The 18,344-nt window shown below is 37.3% G+C and overlaps 1 protein-coding gene across 3 annotated transcripts; it reads left to right on the forward strand.

Moving 5' to 3' along the window:
- The first annotated feature begins 3,579 nt into the window (after positions 1-3,579).
- LOC133525024 (galactose mutarotase) lies at positions 3,580-14,533 on the forward strand. Of its 3 annotated transcripts, none has more exons than XM_061861218.1 (6): positions 3,580-3,817; positions 9,253-9,404; positions 9,595-9,810; positions 11,335-11,597; positions 12,688-12,847; positions 13,721-14,533. In XM_061861218.1, exons 1-6 carry the CDS (start codon positions 3,811-3,813, stop codon positions 14,033-14,035), a joined length of 1,113 nt encoding a protein of 370 aa, XP_061717202.1. In that variant the 5' UTR covers positions 3,580-3,810; the 3' UTR covers positions 14,036-14,533. The 3 variants fall into 3 exon arrangements, with proteins under 3 accessions (XP_061717202.1, XP_061717203.1, XP_061717200.1); XM_061861219.1 differs by having other exon boundaries at positions 3,583-3,889; XM_061861216.1 differs by lacking the exon at positions 3,580-3,817 and adding an exon at positions 7,736-7,799.
- Positions 14,534-18,344: the final 3,811 nt, after the last annotated feature.

An 18,344-nucleotide genomic window follows, 5' to 3' on the forward strand; every position in this document is an offset into this window, starting at 1 on the left:
TGGCACTTGGGGTTGAATTTGAAACTCTAGGGCACTAGCGTGGCTCTATGAGAGCGCCTTATATAGGCTTCTGGTGACCAGAGGATCAGCATTGTTAACCAGCGCGGAAATGCACCCAGCCTTCTGAGCACCCTACCGAGCGACCAGAATATAGGGCAAATATTTTATGTATACGTTTTTGACTTAAGTGTTTTTATCATGTTTTATATTTAAACTTACAGATGTCGAACTACCAGCAAAGTTTTTGAAGAGGTGTAGTTTTTATATTTCCTGGTACCAAACTGATACAGGAAATTGGAACATCAGTAAATAATCTACACCGAAGACAATTAAATATAGTCACATAATACTTTAATGTTTTATTTTATTAAAGAAATCGGTAAAAAAATGTGTTAACTGAAAAAGATAAATTTTATTTTATTTGTAGTTGAATAACAAAATATGTATTTAATCTCCTTTCAACATAGGAATTCTCTTTGTGTAGGTACATATAAATAATAGGTACTTAGGTCTTGGTAAGTAATATAGACAGTACAGTAGGTCTTATCTTAATAATTTGAGATCTCATACATGCGTTCCGATATATCTGATGGCGACTGTACATACAATGGGGTCGCGTATACGAGTACAAAGAACATTAAAATAGTTGTTGATAGACTAAGTGAGCGAGCTACTATGGTACCTATCTTTATATCAATTTTATGCATTATGTAATAGCGCAATACAGAAATTTTTTTTGACAAATGTATTATTTTTATAGTAATAAGGGTTATTCATGAACCATCTCGTAATTTAAAAAAAAACGGACTTTATCTCTAAATCATATGCCTTATATTTACAGATGTGTTAGGTTACAACTTGGTTCGTGAACGTGGTTTAGAAGCAACTTGAGACTGGGTGCGGTGTAAATTGCATCAATTTTTTTTTCAATTTTGAGCGTTTATAGGAGAATATGTGGAGCGAGCATTATTCGACGTGTAGGTGTGGGTTCAACAAAAAGATCGCATGTCAATAGTTCTTTATTGTCGTTAAAATTCAATTAATAATCGCCTTTATCGACCATCAACTGTGTGGTCACTTTTTAATTGATTGACGTTGTCAGGTATAGTTTCACTACTCGCCGCCGCATTGTTCATAGCGCATTACTTATCCTATCGAATACAAGATGTCGCTGATTCCTGTAAACTTATGTTTAAAAAAAAAGACGCTTTACTCTATGCCATATATTGTAGGAAAGGAAGGGTATTCCCTGTCGTACGTCAAAAAATCCAAGATGGTGCCCAAGCCCATGGACAATAAAGTCTAGCAATAAAATCAACACTTGTCAAAATTTGACATTAGCAATCCACAGTCAGGTGACAATCAAATCAAACCGAACCACTTCGAGTTCAGAGCCATTTCAAACTATATAGTAGTAATAAACAAAGTTGATTTTTGTTTGATTATTTTTTCTATGAATGAGTTTTGATTGTTCCAAATGATAATATCCACAGTTGATAGAATCAACACTTGATACAATCAACATGCGATAGAATCAAGTGTTGATTTGATGTGGACGTGAAATTTGACAGTTGTGCATCTCGAATAAGGCCCCTTAGGTATGGTGACAAGTGATAAAAATGCGACCATGTTGAGCCGTCGGAGCCGCATTTATCCCCTTTCTTTTTTGGGGGACAGCCAAGATTGAATCAGCTTAACTCATGCCAAGTTAAAATCGTGCCTAGCGGGCCTAGCGGCGTCGCTTGAGACTGTTCCATGCATTTCTGCACTTACCTGCTTCCCGTAGTAAACCAGACTTAATAGATATAATTGGAATAGAGTTGGTGTCTATTCTTTAGAAATTTTAAATGAAAACGATAATCAATAATCCTGTACCCCTAGTGTAAATAAATTCGATTTTGAAACGTGACGTACGCGTTTGGGTTTAGTCTCATTTTGTATTGGATTTAGAAGAAGCGCGCCAAGCGGGACGTTTTGGAAACTCAAAATCCTATACAAAATGAGACTTAACGCAAACGCGTTCGTCACGTTATGATGTCGATAAAATTTACACTAGGGGTACTGGAATACTTAAAATACTGTTTTTGTGTAACATTTCGCTAACAAATATGTAACATCAAATTATATTGTATACACGTACAAAAATTTATTAATGTTTATTACAGTTAATACGTTAAAAAGTAGGTATTGGTATTAATTTAAATAACCTCCCTAATAGATAAATAGAAATGAATTTTATCACTACTGTGGTAAATGTAGTGTACCTAATGACACTCATTCATAACATAATGTAGGTAAGTATACGTATCGTCCTATATTTTTCGAACGGAAGTTTGTGGTAAGTATACATTGAAGATAAAAATTCAAATTGGTCAACCACATATGTGCTAATTAATTGAAGTAGTGTAGAGTTAAAAAGCGGCCAAGTGCGAGTCGGACTCGCCCATGAAGGGTTCCGTACCATTTATGACGTATTAAAAACTACTTACTAGATCTCGTTCAAACCAATTTTCGGTGGAAGTTTGCATGGTAATGTATATCATATATTTTTTTTAGATTTTTCATTCTGTTATTTTAGAAGTTACAGGGGGGGGGGGGGGGGACACTCATTTTTTCATTTTGGAAGTGTCTCTCGCGCAAACTATTTAGTTTAGAAAAAAATTATATTAGAAACCTAAATATCATTTTCAAAGACCTATCCATAGATACCCCACACGTATGGGTTTGATGAAAAAAGATTTTTTGAGTTTCTAAGTATGGGGAACCCCCAAAATTTATTGTTTTTTTTCTATTTTTGTGTAAAAATCTTAATGCGGTTCATAGAATACATCTACTTACCAAGTTTGAACAGTATAGCTCTTATAGTTTCGGAAAAAAGTGGCTGTGACATAATCGGACAGACAGACGGACATGACGAATCTATAAGGGTTCCGTTTTTTGCCATTTGGCTACGGAACCCTAAAAAGTAAGATTAGTAGTAAATGGTAAACCGTTTCCTTTGAGTATTTAAGATAAAAAAATTTTTGCTTTACTCTGTTACGAAAAATCGAGAAGCACTCTCCTTATGTCACACATTGCCTGGTTTGACATAAATCTCTCATTATTGAAAATTAGACACAGACGGCTCCATGTTGAGCATTACGCTATTACAAAAGTAAAGTAGTCATACTGTAGGCATGTTATCTCATGTCATTGTCTCGACTCAAACAGGCCCCCCACAAAGAATCTATAGATAGATAATAACACCCCATCCCACCAATCAAACCAATCCGGCTGCGTTCCGGACAAAAGAGCATAAAGTCCGGATGTATGGCAACCCTAACTTCATAAGTGAGCTATATGATCGATGGAGGTCAGTGAACCTTTCTTAGGTTATGAATATTATGGCAGTAATGAAATGATTATGGGTGCAATAAACTAAGGTACTCAATAATGTTTACTGAATGAATGGAACGATCAATAGTATCTACTTGTCTCATTCTAAAGTTATTCCTACAGGAACAAACTAGTTACGTAGGTGAATATCCAAACAAAAGATTAATGTTAGCTTCCCTAGAGGATAATTTATGAAAATATTGGATGTGAGAGAGATTATACGTACGTATACGTATAGACAGTAACAATCTTAACGAAGCATTTATGGAATGAACCTAATCAACCTAACGTGTTCACAATACAGCTTCGGAATTGTCAGTTAACAAAGTGGTCGACGGTAGAGCTACCTATGTTATCATTGTTATCAACTGCGGCCAACTTCACAGTTTATAAAACGCCGGCGGCTTCTGTCATCACACAGTTGTCGTGTCACATATGGCCGGTAAGTGGTTAATTATTTATTTATTTTCGTAATATATTGTACCGTATAACCACCCACACGCTATATAGTTCAGTAAGTACTACAAGAAGTTCAATATGTAATGAAGTGTAAATAACAATGTTCTTTCTGGTTGTGTCCGAGTTTTTTTCTTCCTTATAAACATATTTTGACATAGAACTACGGCATTTGAATAATAGTTACGCCTTAACGAAGATATTCTGGATAGTTAAAGACCATATAGTTAGATGCTTTTAGACTAGTCGGAAAGTTTTATGGTAGTTAGTTACGAGTTATAATAATGAGTAGGTACTATAAGTAGCTGTAAACACAAGTACAACAGATAGCAGACTGATTGAATAATAGTGGATCTTATTTCGATGCAATAAGGTTAGTTTTGGTACTTATTTTTACCTGCCTAACGCTTAAAGTAATTGATGATTGTAGTATTATGTGAAGTTGAGATGATTGTGTCACGCGAAGCTATCTTCACATAGCTAATATTTTTAAGTATTGCTTGTTATTGTCAAGTAGCTAATACTTAAATTGATAATGACCATAGAAATAGGATAGTATAGAACGACTGTCAAACTTCGAAAGTGTGACCAAAAATGAAATGCAAGTGTGTGCGTAAATTGTCTATGTGCGAACAAAAATAGTGATGTCATGTTACAACATATTAATAATCTATCGATGTTTAACTGCTTTATCGACTACTTTTTCAAATGTGTTTGAAAAAGTTGAAAATGATAAAGTTGAAGTTGTTTTAAAATGTGTTCGCAAAGAGTTGACCTACCAAAGAAAATTTGAATTTCGCGCCTTTTCCTGCTGACAAGTTGGGTTGGGTGTGTATACGCTGTGTACAAGTATACGCTGTCTTGTGTTTCCTTGTGTTCGCGGCAAAGCCGTGGAAAAGTGTTTAAAATGTAAGTACTGTGTTGGAAAGTGAAGTTTAAATTTATCGCTAAACATGTGCACCTTCAAAAAAGGTATTATAACAATCGTTATTATTTTAAGTCGGTTGTAAAGGTAATATCTTAATGATATCTTGTGAACAACTAATTCCATACCTACTTATATACCGACAAGTTATCGATACAGTCATATGAACATTTTGTCAAGCCCTAGCGTAAAGTAACAGTTTAGGTTTTTACACAAAATATTCTAAAATATTGACTAATATGATGAAATATTAACACACAATTGAAGAAAAACTTATAATGAACTGTATAAATTGGTTTTTTACACTTTTTATGCTGTTCATTTGATAAAATATCGTTACGAAAATTTCGCTAGGAATATCATAATTACCTGTAAAATGAGTATTTTCCTGGTTTTTTTGGCCCTGAAACACTACAACCCGGCACACAACATGACACCATCGTCACTAAATTACTTAATATATATTTTTCTTTTTGATTCTCTTATATTTTTCACGTTAAAAAATACGGCAATATGTTTTTGGCCGCCTCGGCCGCCTTCGAACTCAAATGGTCTAGCAGGCTAAGCGAACAAGAAGTGCCCCCAACGACGGATTTTGTCGATATTTCTGATAGTGTACTGTTAGGTCCTAAGGACCCTCCATGCTTAACATCAGACCTCGATTCTCTTTTGTTTGCGAGTTATTCAGGATAACGTAAAATAATTAGGGTATCATTGAAAGTGTCATATTTTATAAACGATTCAAGTTACGTGAACCAAACAAAATTATATTTGATAACAATAAAAAAAACTACAAAATGCATATTTTTTACCAGCATCCTGTCCTTAAACTTTATTGCAAAAAATATAAATATTTTTTTCCTTCCATTTTTTTTTTTACTTTTCGCGGAGGTACACCTCCAAAAAAAATATGCATGAGTAGCCACTAATTCCCACTACATACACATATAAAAATATTTGCACAAATGTTCGTGCTTCATGTCAAAAAAAAACGATTCTCCAATAAGTAGTCACTGGCATTATATGTACAGATAGAAGTACATCAACGATGACGTGTCAGATTTGATAACATCTGACACATAATATTATCTGCATTTGTCTTTTGCATTTTGTAGTGGAAAATGGAAAACATTAAATGCAAGTCTTGTAAAAAAACATTAAAAAATATCCGTGGGAAACAAAAATGCATAGAAACAGAGCAAGAGGCTGATTTATATAGCAAATGCACTAATATGTTAATTTGCATAAATGATTTATTGTGTGGTAAGTGTCGACTTTTAGTGTATAAACATAAAGCAGTAGGTTGCAGACGCAGAGCCAGCATCGCCAATTGTTGTGCATGTACTCGCAGAAGTTGATGCTACTGCTTTATGTTTACTCATGCATATTTTTTTTGGAGGTGTACCTCCGCGAAAAGTAAAAAAAAAATTGGAAGGAAAAAAATATTTATATGTTTTGCAATGAAGTTTAAGGACAGGATGCTGGTAAAAAATATGCATTTTGTAGTTTTTTTTATTGTTATCAAATATAATTTTGTTTGGTTCACGTAACTTGAATCGTTTATAAAATATGACACTTTCAATGATACCCTAATTATTTTACGTTATCCTGAATAACTCGCAAACAAAAGAGAATCGAGGTCTGATGTTAAGCATGGAGGGTCCTTAGGACCTAACAGTACACTACCAGAAATATCGACAAAATCCGTCGTTGGGGGCACTTCTTGTTCGCTTAGCCTGCTAGACCCTTGGTTACGTTTTCTCATATGTAGTCTGCCTCTTTCGCACTTATGGCTTGTTCATATACGTCATGGCTTCCCTTTCGCACACTTCATCTGTCTGTCAAGCGAAGCGACTGACATGTCTCTGATAATGACAACAATACTTTTGTTTGACTGGCGGGTTTTTATGGAAACCATGCTGTACCGTTACCGTTTTTTGTTATTATTATGTTCTCTAATACAGGTTGTTTCCTGTAACGAGCAATAAATTGAACTATAGGCTGTGCTCCTCAAACTGACCAACATTTGTTCAGCAACTTTTTAAAATAACTTATGGTTTAATTTTTATTACACATTGAAGTTAATTCTAAGACGAAATGTATTGCGAATTTTGTTATGTTTAAATCGTGACAAGCAACGTCAATCACACTAATGTCAGTGTACATTGAAAATAATATTTAATTTGTATGAAAAAGTTAAAATCTAAAGATTTCATATTTTTAAAAAGTTGCTAGTCAAAAGTTATATCGTTTTAGGAGTATGATATATGGTTTAATTATTTGCTCGTGTTACAGGAAACACCCGGTATATCAATGTTCCCTGGATCGAATTGGAAAATTCTAGTTTTTATGAAAATCTTTTTATTTTAACCTCAGAATTGGATCCTAGAGGTCGATTCCAATTTAACAATTAGTAACGGTTGTGAAGTGGTTTTGACACGACCTTGACGATCTTGGTGATTGACTTGACGCGCGGGTCACGCACGACTTTCACATCATTTCGCGAGCGATCTTCAAGGTCGTTTCAAAAGACTAAAATCGTAACTAATTGCATAGATCTAGGCTCATGCATACATTTTCGACCGAAAAGTCTCGTTAAGAAAAACACAGCGCCATCTGTTATATACTCAGGGCGATGGTCAGAGCAAGGATACAAGCAAGTCTCTTTGGCCAGAGACATACGCGAAAGTAGACTGCACTCACGCCTCCAAAAAACGTGTCTAGAAAAATGGCCCGAGGGAGACCTTAGTCCCTTTCTTTCTTTAGGGCGACGATGGAGTGGTAATTGAATAAATGTTATCATTGTTGCCACAGCTAAACAAGCCATGCTACTATTTTTATTAATATATAATACTCATAATAATTCAGCCTATATACGTTCCACTGCTGGGCACAGGCCTCCTCACATGCGCGAGAGGGCTCGGGCTATAGTCCCTCGCTAGCCTAATGCGGATTGGGGACTTCACATACACCTTTAAATTTCTTCGCAGATGTATGCAGTTTTACTCACGATGCGATGTTTTCCTTCACCGAAAAGCTAGTGGTAAATATCAAATGATATTTCGTACATAAGTTCCGAAAAGCTCATTGGTACGAGCCAGGATTTGAACCCGCGTCCTCCGGATTGACCGTTTCTTAATATAAATATCAATACTAATATTTATTAATATAAATAGCATTATTATAGATTTTGCTGTGCTAGTTTATTAACTTCACTTATGAATATTAAGTAGGAATAAGTAGGAGTTAAAACATATTAAAATGCGTTAGAAAATTACATACAAAATACTTCATAACCAAAGAAGCTTGATTTTCACTGAACGTCAGTATTTACAAGGACTATTCTTAAGTGAGTCAATAAACTACCCTACATACCTAACCAATAAAAATAACATTTATTTTAATAAATATGGTAATAGCAGAGGTCTCATTTCAACTATCTTGCTCGGCCCGTTTTTTGGAGGCGAGACTGCAGTCTACTTTAATATATGTCTAGCATTAGTACTACACGAGCCTTATTGAGCTTACTGTGGGACTAGATCGATCTTTGTGTATGTACAAATTGTCTTATAATATTTATTAATTATTTAAAATATTATTTCAATATTTTTGATTCACTTGTAAATTAACAAACAAGATCGGCTTATTAAGAAGGCAAAAGATAAAAGAATAGATAAGGAACGACCCCTAATAGAGGGGTAAGGCAAGAAAATCATCATCATTTAAGAGCATGGCTCTTGTCGGTGGAGTAGACGCCAGTTTTCGCGGTCCTCGGCCAAGTTCTTTAGGTCCCTGTAAGACGCGACATTTACTTTTCCTTTTAGTTGCTGCGTGTAACTTGCTCGTGGTTTTCCTCTTCCTCTTCTACCTTCGATCTTGCCTTCCAAAATAGTTTTAAAGAAAGTGTCGTGTCTTATCAAGTGACCTATCATTTTTCCTCGTCTATTCTCTATGGTCCTCAGTAGGTTTCTCCTCTCTCCAACAATTCCCAGCACTTCCTCGTTCGTTTTTTTCTCAGTCCAACTTATTCTCTCCATTCTTCTCCACAACCAGGCAAGAAAAGAGTACTTATAATATAAATGAACACTCACGAAATTTACCTACTTAACGCTCTCTAAATTAGTTGTTAGTTTGTGGAGATATTAGAAGCCCTTTGTCCAGTCGTGGATGTGTTTTGGATGATATATGAAATAAGGGACCATAAACAAAGGACTGTTATCTTTCAGTACCTAATAGGGTATATCCGTAGGTATATTGATTGACTCTTGCTGAGAAGGACACAACTGGTCGCATCAGCTATATATTATTAACCTACCAATTTCGACATTGTCGATCATTATTTTCCAGTGCTATTCAGTAGAGAACCAAAGACTTTATTAGCGCCTACAATATCTTACAAACCAAATTTATGACTAGGGGCTTAAAACTTCTCGTTCGTCGTAAGCAGTCCTCGTGTAGTTTAGTTTGTGGCTACTAGAATAACTGTTGTTTTTCAGCAAAGACACAAGACAAACTCACCATGGTACGACTAGTGGAAGAGCAGTCAACCCCCTTCAAGAAGGAGACGGTTCGGCGGTTCACGTGGCATTCTGCGTCGGGCGTCTCTGTCACTGTCATCTCGTATGGAGCTATCATACAATCCGTCAAAGTAAGTAGCGAGTTGTAGTGAAGATATTTGGAAACATAGGCAGGCCGCGTGATGACCGAACACAGATTGAGATTTGCTTAGTTGTAAGGCAAGCGGTCGACAAAAGTACACGCACGGCATATTACTTCGCCGTCTAGCGTTCAAAGGGTTTGATTCATTGGTTTAAAAATGATATGTCCTAAATTTCCAGGTACCCGACAAGAACGGCGAGATCGCCGATATCGCCCTCGGTTTCGACGATGTGGACAGCTACGTCCAACGCAACGTTCCGTACTTCGGAGCCACGGTGGGGCGCTGCGCTAACCGCATAGCGCGCGCCCAGTTCGAGATAGACGGCGTGGAGTACAAGCTAGCGAAGAATATAGGGGAGAACCACTTGCATGGCGGGATCGTGGGATTTGATAAGGTGAGGTATTATTATGTTCTAAGGACAGGCATTGCGGGCAATAAGAATGGGGCCAGTACAGCGGTGCCACGCACACGAATTCAAGCCAACCGTGTAGTATAACGCCACAACGCGATTGATTGGTGAGTTCGCATCATGCGCGCGATTGGTCGTAACTTGTTGCGTGAGTCAGACTGCACGATTGGCTCGAATTCGTGAGTGAAGACACCACTGAACTAGCACCATTCTTAAGGCCCGTCCTTAGATATATGTCGCTGTTCTGCGGATGATCTTAAGACTTCGTACAGTCGCCATCAGATATATCGGAACGGATAAGGTGTTCAAAAATATCTGCACAAAGCCTGTATTGTCAATTCGTTAAAGTGCTTATCAAGCACTTTGACCGCTCTAATATAGCTGATGCCGACTCAAAAACAAAAATTTCTAAGGAATATCTGAATGTGCAATTTAATCTGGGGGCACGGCAGTGCCCCCGCCAAGACGAGCAAATCGAAGCGCAAGGGCACTACCTTTTATCGAAGCGCTGCGCCGTTTTTTTTTTAACCCTCATAACGTGGGTTTGGATTATACCACATAAACAAAATTCTCGGGATATAATGTCAATAATGGACTTATTAAGCATAAAAAAATTCAGTTGTACATATATAGCTCTCGTACTTTCGATTTTATTCATATCTAAAAAACCCCGATTTCGTCACTGACTCACTCACTCATTGATGATCATCAAACCCTTTAGGGTACTTCATGATGTCCTAGGAAGCTGAAATTTGGTATCTAAGATAGTATTAGTACACAAACAACGAAAAAAAAAGAGATTTTTTGCCCCTAAGGGGGCGAAAGGGGGATGGAACTTTGTATGGGGAACAAATGACTTGTTAGCAAATTCCGCGGACATCCTATGATGATGCCAATCGGTTCTGTTAACGACACTTTCGGAATTGGTGATTGTACACACAACCTTTATGACTTATGGCGTCGCATAAAATAGGATAGTCTACCTAAGTACCCACTGTAGAATATAAAAGAATTTATCATAATAATTCCAATTAGCAACTAAAATTTAATAATTACAACACTCACCCGATTTGGGGACACAGCATTTTACCAACAAAATTAGATCTATGTAGATAGAATCAAGGGTAGTATTATAGGTACTATTATTTTAAAGGTATTATATTCTATGAATTATTTGTAAATAAATATATGATGGCCTATCTTCGGCAATCTGTCACATTTTTTTCACATGAGAAAATATCGTCAGGTGACAACCAAAACTCACTAATTACGTCCACAAGTTAACAGACATAGTCTACTGTATTTGTACCAAAATATAGTTAATTTTGGTTTAATTATTTTTGGTAATTAGTGAGTTTTGGTTGGTGTTGTTGTGATATTTTCTCATGTGAAAAAAAAAAATGACAAATTGCCGAACGAGATTTTTAATGTTTTTATTTTGTCAACCGGTTAGCACAAATCAGAAGGTTTTATAGCAAACCATTACATGTGATAAATTGATAATTCTAGGCAAACTGGCACACAACTGTCGACGGCAACAAAGTGATCTTCAGCTACCTCTCCGCCGACGGCGAGGAGGGCTACCCTGGTGACCTGGTAACCAGCGTCACCTACGAGCTGACAGACGACGATCGCTTCCACGTGGACTTCCAGTCCATGGCTACGAAGAAAACGGTCGTGAATCTGACTAATCACTCGTACTTCAACTTGGCCGGTCATGATGGGGGGGCTCAGGAGTTGATGAACCATGTGGTCGCTTTATTTGCTGATAAGTAAGTTTAACCTGAAATGCCTAAAATTGTCGTAAATATTGGTGCTCAAGCGCCAAGAAATCTTAGGGGTTGTCCAATCACGTCATACGTGTTTAGCTAATTTTAGACTTGGCATAATTTAAGAAAAAAATACACGTGATATTAGACCTTGCCTCCCCCATGGTGATCAATGGTGATTTTTTATAGACCCCCTCCCCCCTTAGTATGACGTGATTAATGGGCAGCCCCTTTTACAGGATGATTCATGAGACGTGAGCAGGACTAAGCCTACACAATCAGTAAATGTTAATCAATTAATTTGAAGTAAAACACTTACGCTTTTTTCTGTTATTTAACTTTTTTTAAGTACATATTTGATTATCTACAATTATTGACAAAGATAAAACTTCATTACCCGTTACAGCACTTTGATTATGAAGAAAATGAAATGTGAATGAAATTTTTCTCAAGTAACCAGACTCCGATGATATTTAATTTGGCACTTGTTATGGATAAAACAAAGAGGATGTTTTTTTTTTTTTAACAGAATAAATAATTTAACGATAATCTCACAAATACTGGTACGAAACAGTTACTGATAACTTACTGAATACGCAGGCTTGATCCTAGTAGGGCTAAGATGGTCGGCTCTTTATCATTTGTCACCATGCCTGTCACGTTCTAACATCTGGCATAATGACAAGTGATAAAAATGGAACCATGCTGCTACCGCAGGCCGATATCGTCCGGCGAACTGGTAATCAGTTGCGCCACTTGCGCCCATAAGCATGGCGTATTTTGAGATTGTTTTGTATTTGATGTTAAGAGAGGCAAGCAATGTTGACAGGAATTAGTAAACATGGGAAGCAAATGGGCATAACATTGTGAGTTTCGGCAACTTAAAGCAATCGGGTAGAACGCGACGATGTCTAACGCAAAGAAAATATACTCATGGTCAATCTGCGCAATTATATTCAAGGCTTTTGTCTCCCAGAACTCCCAGTCAATATTTTTCAAGCCATATTCATTAGAATGTACTTAGGTGATATCAAGAAATAAACGAAAAAAAAAACTATTTCCTGAGTATTAAAAAGTGTACCAATATTTCCAGAATCACTGAAACCGATGAAAATTCCATCCCGACTGGTCGCCTGACCAAAGTGGGCGGCACGCCGTTCGACCTGCGTACGCCGAAGCGACTCGGCGACATCATATCTAAAAACCCGAAACTATTTGACGACAACTTCTGCATTACTACGTTTGGAAAGGAGGTAATTTACTTTTCACCACACCAACTGGTAAAGGGCCTCTAGATTGTTCAAAAACTAATGAGAAAGTTCCATTTTATCCACATGTGGGACAAAGTAATCAGATGCAAATTTTGAGTTGTTTCTTTATGTTAGCTGGTAGAATTGACTTTTAAATTATGATTTTGGATGATACATTTTATATTACGTTCATTTGGATTTGATTTCATTTGAGTTTTTTGGTATTTCATAGTTAGTAGTTTCCTAGTGTTGGTGTGGTGAAAAATTTTGTGTTCCACTCGGAGGCAAAGTTTGTTTAACACTCGTGCCTTGAAACTCTCGCAACGCTCAAGATTCCACTTCTCGAACCACTCGCTACGGTCGTGGCTCAATTTTAGAATCTTTCGCTTGCTCGGGTATCAATATTAGCACGAGCAATTAAACAATAACTTTGCCCCCTTGTAAAACAAATAACTATTTCTGCGTAAGTAGATACTGCACGAAAGGAGCGCTAGCAGCTTTGTGACGCTTGTTATATTTGTTATCCCGGTCAAGCATCGTGCTGGTTGAGATCAGTCGCTGTATCATTTAGGGCATTGAGTGAAAACTTAGTAGTACTAAACTCAGTAGTTGCAAGTCAAATCTTGAATCGATTAGCGACCCTCTCTAGGTTCCGAAATAGCTGATGTTGCAATCTGTTACGTGTTAAAATTATAGTAAATAGAAATAGTGTGCCTAATACGGACATTTTCTAAGAGCCGAGCAAATGTGTAAATTAGGTATGTATGCCATATGTTAGTGTTAAATTTAATGGTCCAATTACTTTTCTAATGGCATGAGTACCTCCATTAAAAACTAGAGAACAGGAACGTGTCACAAACTGAACTTCCATTTCAGGATCTCCACTACATCTCCCGCGTTGTCCAACCGCCCTCCGGCCGCTACCTGGAAGTCTACAGCGACCAGCCCGGCGTCCAGCTTTACACCAGCTACTTCCTCCCAGCTCCCACCGACGCCGCCCTCATCGGCAAAGGCGGCGTCGGCTATAGACGGCACGGAGCCTTCTGTTTGGAAACTAAGAAGTACCCAGATGCAGTGCATCATGAGAAGTTCTCTAGCCCGATCTTGAAGCCTGGAGATGTTTATCGCCATAGAGTGGTTTATGAGTTTGGATCGGAGAGCGCTTCTGAGCCTACGGTGGTGTCTACTTAAGTACATCGTTTCATGGATAGGTTTTTATTAAGATTACTTTGAATAAATGTATATTTTAAACAAATATTGTTTAAACAAAATGTCGTCTTTACATACCACCTCGTCGGCAAAGGCGGCATCGGCTATAGGCGACATGGAGCTCTCTGTTTGGAAACTCAGAAGTACCCAGATGCAGTGCTTTACGAGAAGTTCTTCAGACCGATCTTGAAACCTGGAGATGTTTATCGCCAAAGAGTGGTTTTTGATTTGGGTCGAAATACAGTTCTGAGCTTAAATTATTCATGACCACGATTTGTATTAAAACAATTGTACCAGATATAAGTTACTTACTTACGTACTTAAACGACGACCCAACCTTTACTTTGGTCTCTCAGAAAAAATCCAGAAGCGTCAGTTTATAGCAAAACGTCAGTTATGTAGGTAATGCCCATATCGAACTAAGAAGCATCGGGTTTATGATTTTGACGAATGCAATTGTAATAAAGACGATTATTAGTGCTTTGGTATTACTGTATGAAATTACAACAAATTACTTAACTCGTATGGTTGGTGGTGAGGTCTTATGATGGTTTTTTTCTCGCCAGTCGCCAGTAGGATTCATGTTTATGGCGTCCACTAGAACCATTGGTGGGATAAATGGAATCGCACAATCGCAGTGCGTGGTTGGTGTATGATATAAACAGGTAGATGGGCATTTATATTTAAAGTTATACACTCAACGTTTGTGTTAGAATTGGGAGTTTTCATCATTCAATCATGCTGACCTAGAAAAAAAATGTCCCCAATTTTTTGGTCCATTTGGTCAGCGCTTTCGATACAACCTTCTATGAACAAAACGGACAAACAAACAATTTATGAAATTTTGGGGCCCTTTTCTTGTATTCAAATCGAAAAAGCTCGTGAATCTGAGTGAAAATAATCTAAAAAATCCAAAATCAAGGGGGTATTACAAATCTAAATTACAACTTAATAGAAATGCCCAGATACCAAAATGACCTAAAGAAATCGTGTTGTACTCTGTATATTTAGGTATTTAAATAAAAGTAAACAAAGTAGTTATAACATTTATTGGTTAACCAACCAAATATAAAACCGCCTGGATCAGTCACTGAACGACCTGACTTTGCCGTACTCATAACCTACATTATTTGATCATGTAATGTTTTCATCTACCCTCAACTGGCTTAACCTTTTGTATGCTCCTGTAAAAAAATTGCCATTTATATAGCAATCATGTCAACTTCATGTGTAAGCTGAATATATATGGAGCATATCTGCCCCAGCATACCAAAGGTTAAGGAGAAATTTGGGGGTAGATTTTGTTTACATTTATTTAAATACCTAAAGATACAGAGTTTAGATACAGCTTAGGGGCTTGTTGAATCACCATGCTTACGAAGCTGAAAGTCCTGGGTTCGAATCCCGGTTATTGTGTGTTTATTGATTTATGGATGTTTCTATGTATTCGTCCGAGTATATGTGTAACATAGTCACTAGTACAGACAAGTGTAAAAATATGGTTGCATACTATTTACTCAAAAATATGTCCCATGGTTCTAAATTCGAACATAAAAGCTTTGCTCATTTTGCATGGGTCTAGATCGATCTGTCCCACACAGATCCACCAACGGGTGATTTTCATATGAAGTAGAATAATAAATAAGACATACTCACTAGATGTAGTAATTATTATATAACCGATAGCGTATTTATGCATATCGGTTAGGTTAAGGTCAGGGCCATGCCATGTTCATAAGAGCCCCATGCTAAATCACATACTGAGACCATTATTTCGCGGGACCTCCATTAGAACGCACGACTGGTAAGTACCGATATGTTTTTCATGTATACTATGTATTTTTCATCTTTAAGTCCATTGCACCTACAACCGGCTATTTAGTATTAGTTCGTTTCTGCAATATCGTTATAGTTCATTTCATTCACGATGATGCGCAGATTTGTTAAATCTAACCTTTAATATCATGATTCATGACATTACGAAACAAGGCACGTGTCGTCGTGAATTACACGATCTATAACAAATCTACATATTCATAATGAAAATTATCTAAATCTAAAAATCTAAAAGTAGTGGAGCGGGGAAATGACGGATCGAATATTGCGTGCCAAGTTCCGGGCATGCTTACTGTGCCCAAAACTCGGCCCGCAACGGATTCGATCCGTCATTTCCCCGCTCTACTACTTGTAGAGTTTTTTGATAGCGAAGGGCAAGGTTACTTATATGGTTCCTCGGATAAAATAAAATATAAGGGTGTGTGTCAGCTCCGACGCACAACTGGAGTTCACTTATAAAGAGTCAGTTATACGCAAAAACTAACAATCGCGAATAACTGACAGGCCGATGTCGTCCGGTAACTGATAATCAGTGGGCCTCTTTATAAACGATCATTAAAATTCCGCGAATTGACAGTTGTTATTTTTAGGGTTCCGTACCAAAAAGGTACAAAAGGAACCCTTATCGTGCGACTCTGTCCGTCCGTCCGTCACATTGCTAAATATCTCGAGAAGTGCTTTTTTCATAGTGAAAAAAAAAATGACTTATGAAGGAAAATGTGAAAAATATACCATCCCCCCCCCCCCCCCCCTTATCTCCGAAGTTTACGAATGAAAAATTTCATAATTTTTCATTCTTAAGTTTTTTTGCCGGCCGCGGTCACATTTAATTCTATAAAGATTTAAAAAAAAAGGTACCTATGTGGTATGCCTACAAAATTGTACAAGAGAGATTCATAATGTTAGTGGCACCTAACTACATTTTCGATTTATTTTGTTGTTACTATTTTGTTAGGTATTAAAAATATAAATATAGCTCAAACCTAACGAGGGAAACAAAAAATGTGTTAATAAAGCCCCACCGATATCAGTCTTGCCAATTCTCAACATTGATCTTTATAACCATGAAAAGAACACGCAGAAATGTATTTACCTACTAGATACTTAATTGTTCTAGTCAATATGGTCCGTCTCCGGTCTCCGTGAGTACGCCCCTAGGGCCCTGGGGAACGAGAAAGTTAGGCAGTTCCAATGGGACACTGATTCCGGAATGTCCGTTTCCGTCATATCTAATGGAGCCGCAGTCTATTCCATCCATGTGAGTATTGAATTAAAAGAGCTATTTTTAGTAAGTACTTACAGTTCGGTAGGAGTGGACCCTGATAGTACTTTTTTTATTATTCGTAATAATGGCTTCTCTGCTACCAGGGCACTTTGCTAACGCCAAGTGAATTAGATATATATATATATATATATATATATATATATATATATATATAACAGTAAGTCGTCGATATTCAGTTATTCGTCGAGGCCATCACGATGCACTAGAGAATAGCTGTCCTGACACTCTTAAATAATTACATAGGGTAGGTAGTTTAAATATAAGAAAAGTTCTTGCGTACGACCTTGTGTTCCAAAATGTTTAATTTCCAGACGCTAAACTTCGTCGCGCGCATGCATCACCCGCCTTCGGGTCGCTCTCTCGAAGTATATAGCAACCAACCCGGCCTGCAGTTCTAACCTGGCTACTACCTACCTCACCCACTAGAACTACCGCTACTCGGTAGAGGCGGGACCGGCTACCGGCGCCATGCTGCAGGCTTCTGCCTCGAGACACAGAACTACCCCGATGCTATCAATCATCCTAACTTCCCTAGCCCTATTCTGAAACCCGGTGAGGTGTACAGACATAGTGTTCAGTAAAGGTTTGGCGTCGATAAGTGAGATTGTCCTTGTAAAAAGGTACCTTGTGACATAATTAGCAATGATTCTATTTGTCTCAAAGCTTGATTATATTAAAAATATGCATTGTTGGAGTCGGAAAACAATGCAGTGATATTTAGGGATTAATCGCTGCCATAAGATACCTTTTTTAACACGCTTTTATTTAGGTCGACCTGTATGTAACTACATATGTAATGGAATCTAAGGTAACTAATTTAACCATCTTCCAAGGATCGTAGCGTCATGAAAGTTGGCATCTGTATGTAGTTCTGATGACAATACAATAATATGGTACTGTCGAGCTGATCTGATGATGGAGCCGGAAGTTATGAACTGGAACTTCATGATGGAACATCGTATCATAGTTGTGTTTGGATTTGTCAGAAAAGTCTTGTAATGAACTTTGACTAATCGTGGTCTGATGATGAAGCCAGAAGATAGGCACTGGCACTCCATCATGGAATATCGTGTCATAAGCGTGTTTTATAGTGTTTTTAAACTATTAATTTATTTAACTTTTATAAGATGATGAATTTGTTGAGAATTGGTTTGTAAATAAAGTCATAAG

The sequence above is a fragment of the Cydia pomonella genome, chromosome 14 (assembly GCF_033807575.1).
Source record: "Cydia pomonella isolate Wapato2018A chromosome 14, ilCydPomo1, whole genome shotgun sequence".
In the NCBI taxonomy this organism is placed as follows: domain Eukaryota; kingdom Metazoa; phylum Arthropoda; class Insecta; order Lepidoptera; family Tortricidae; genus Cydia; species Cydia pomonella.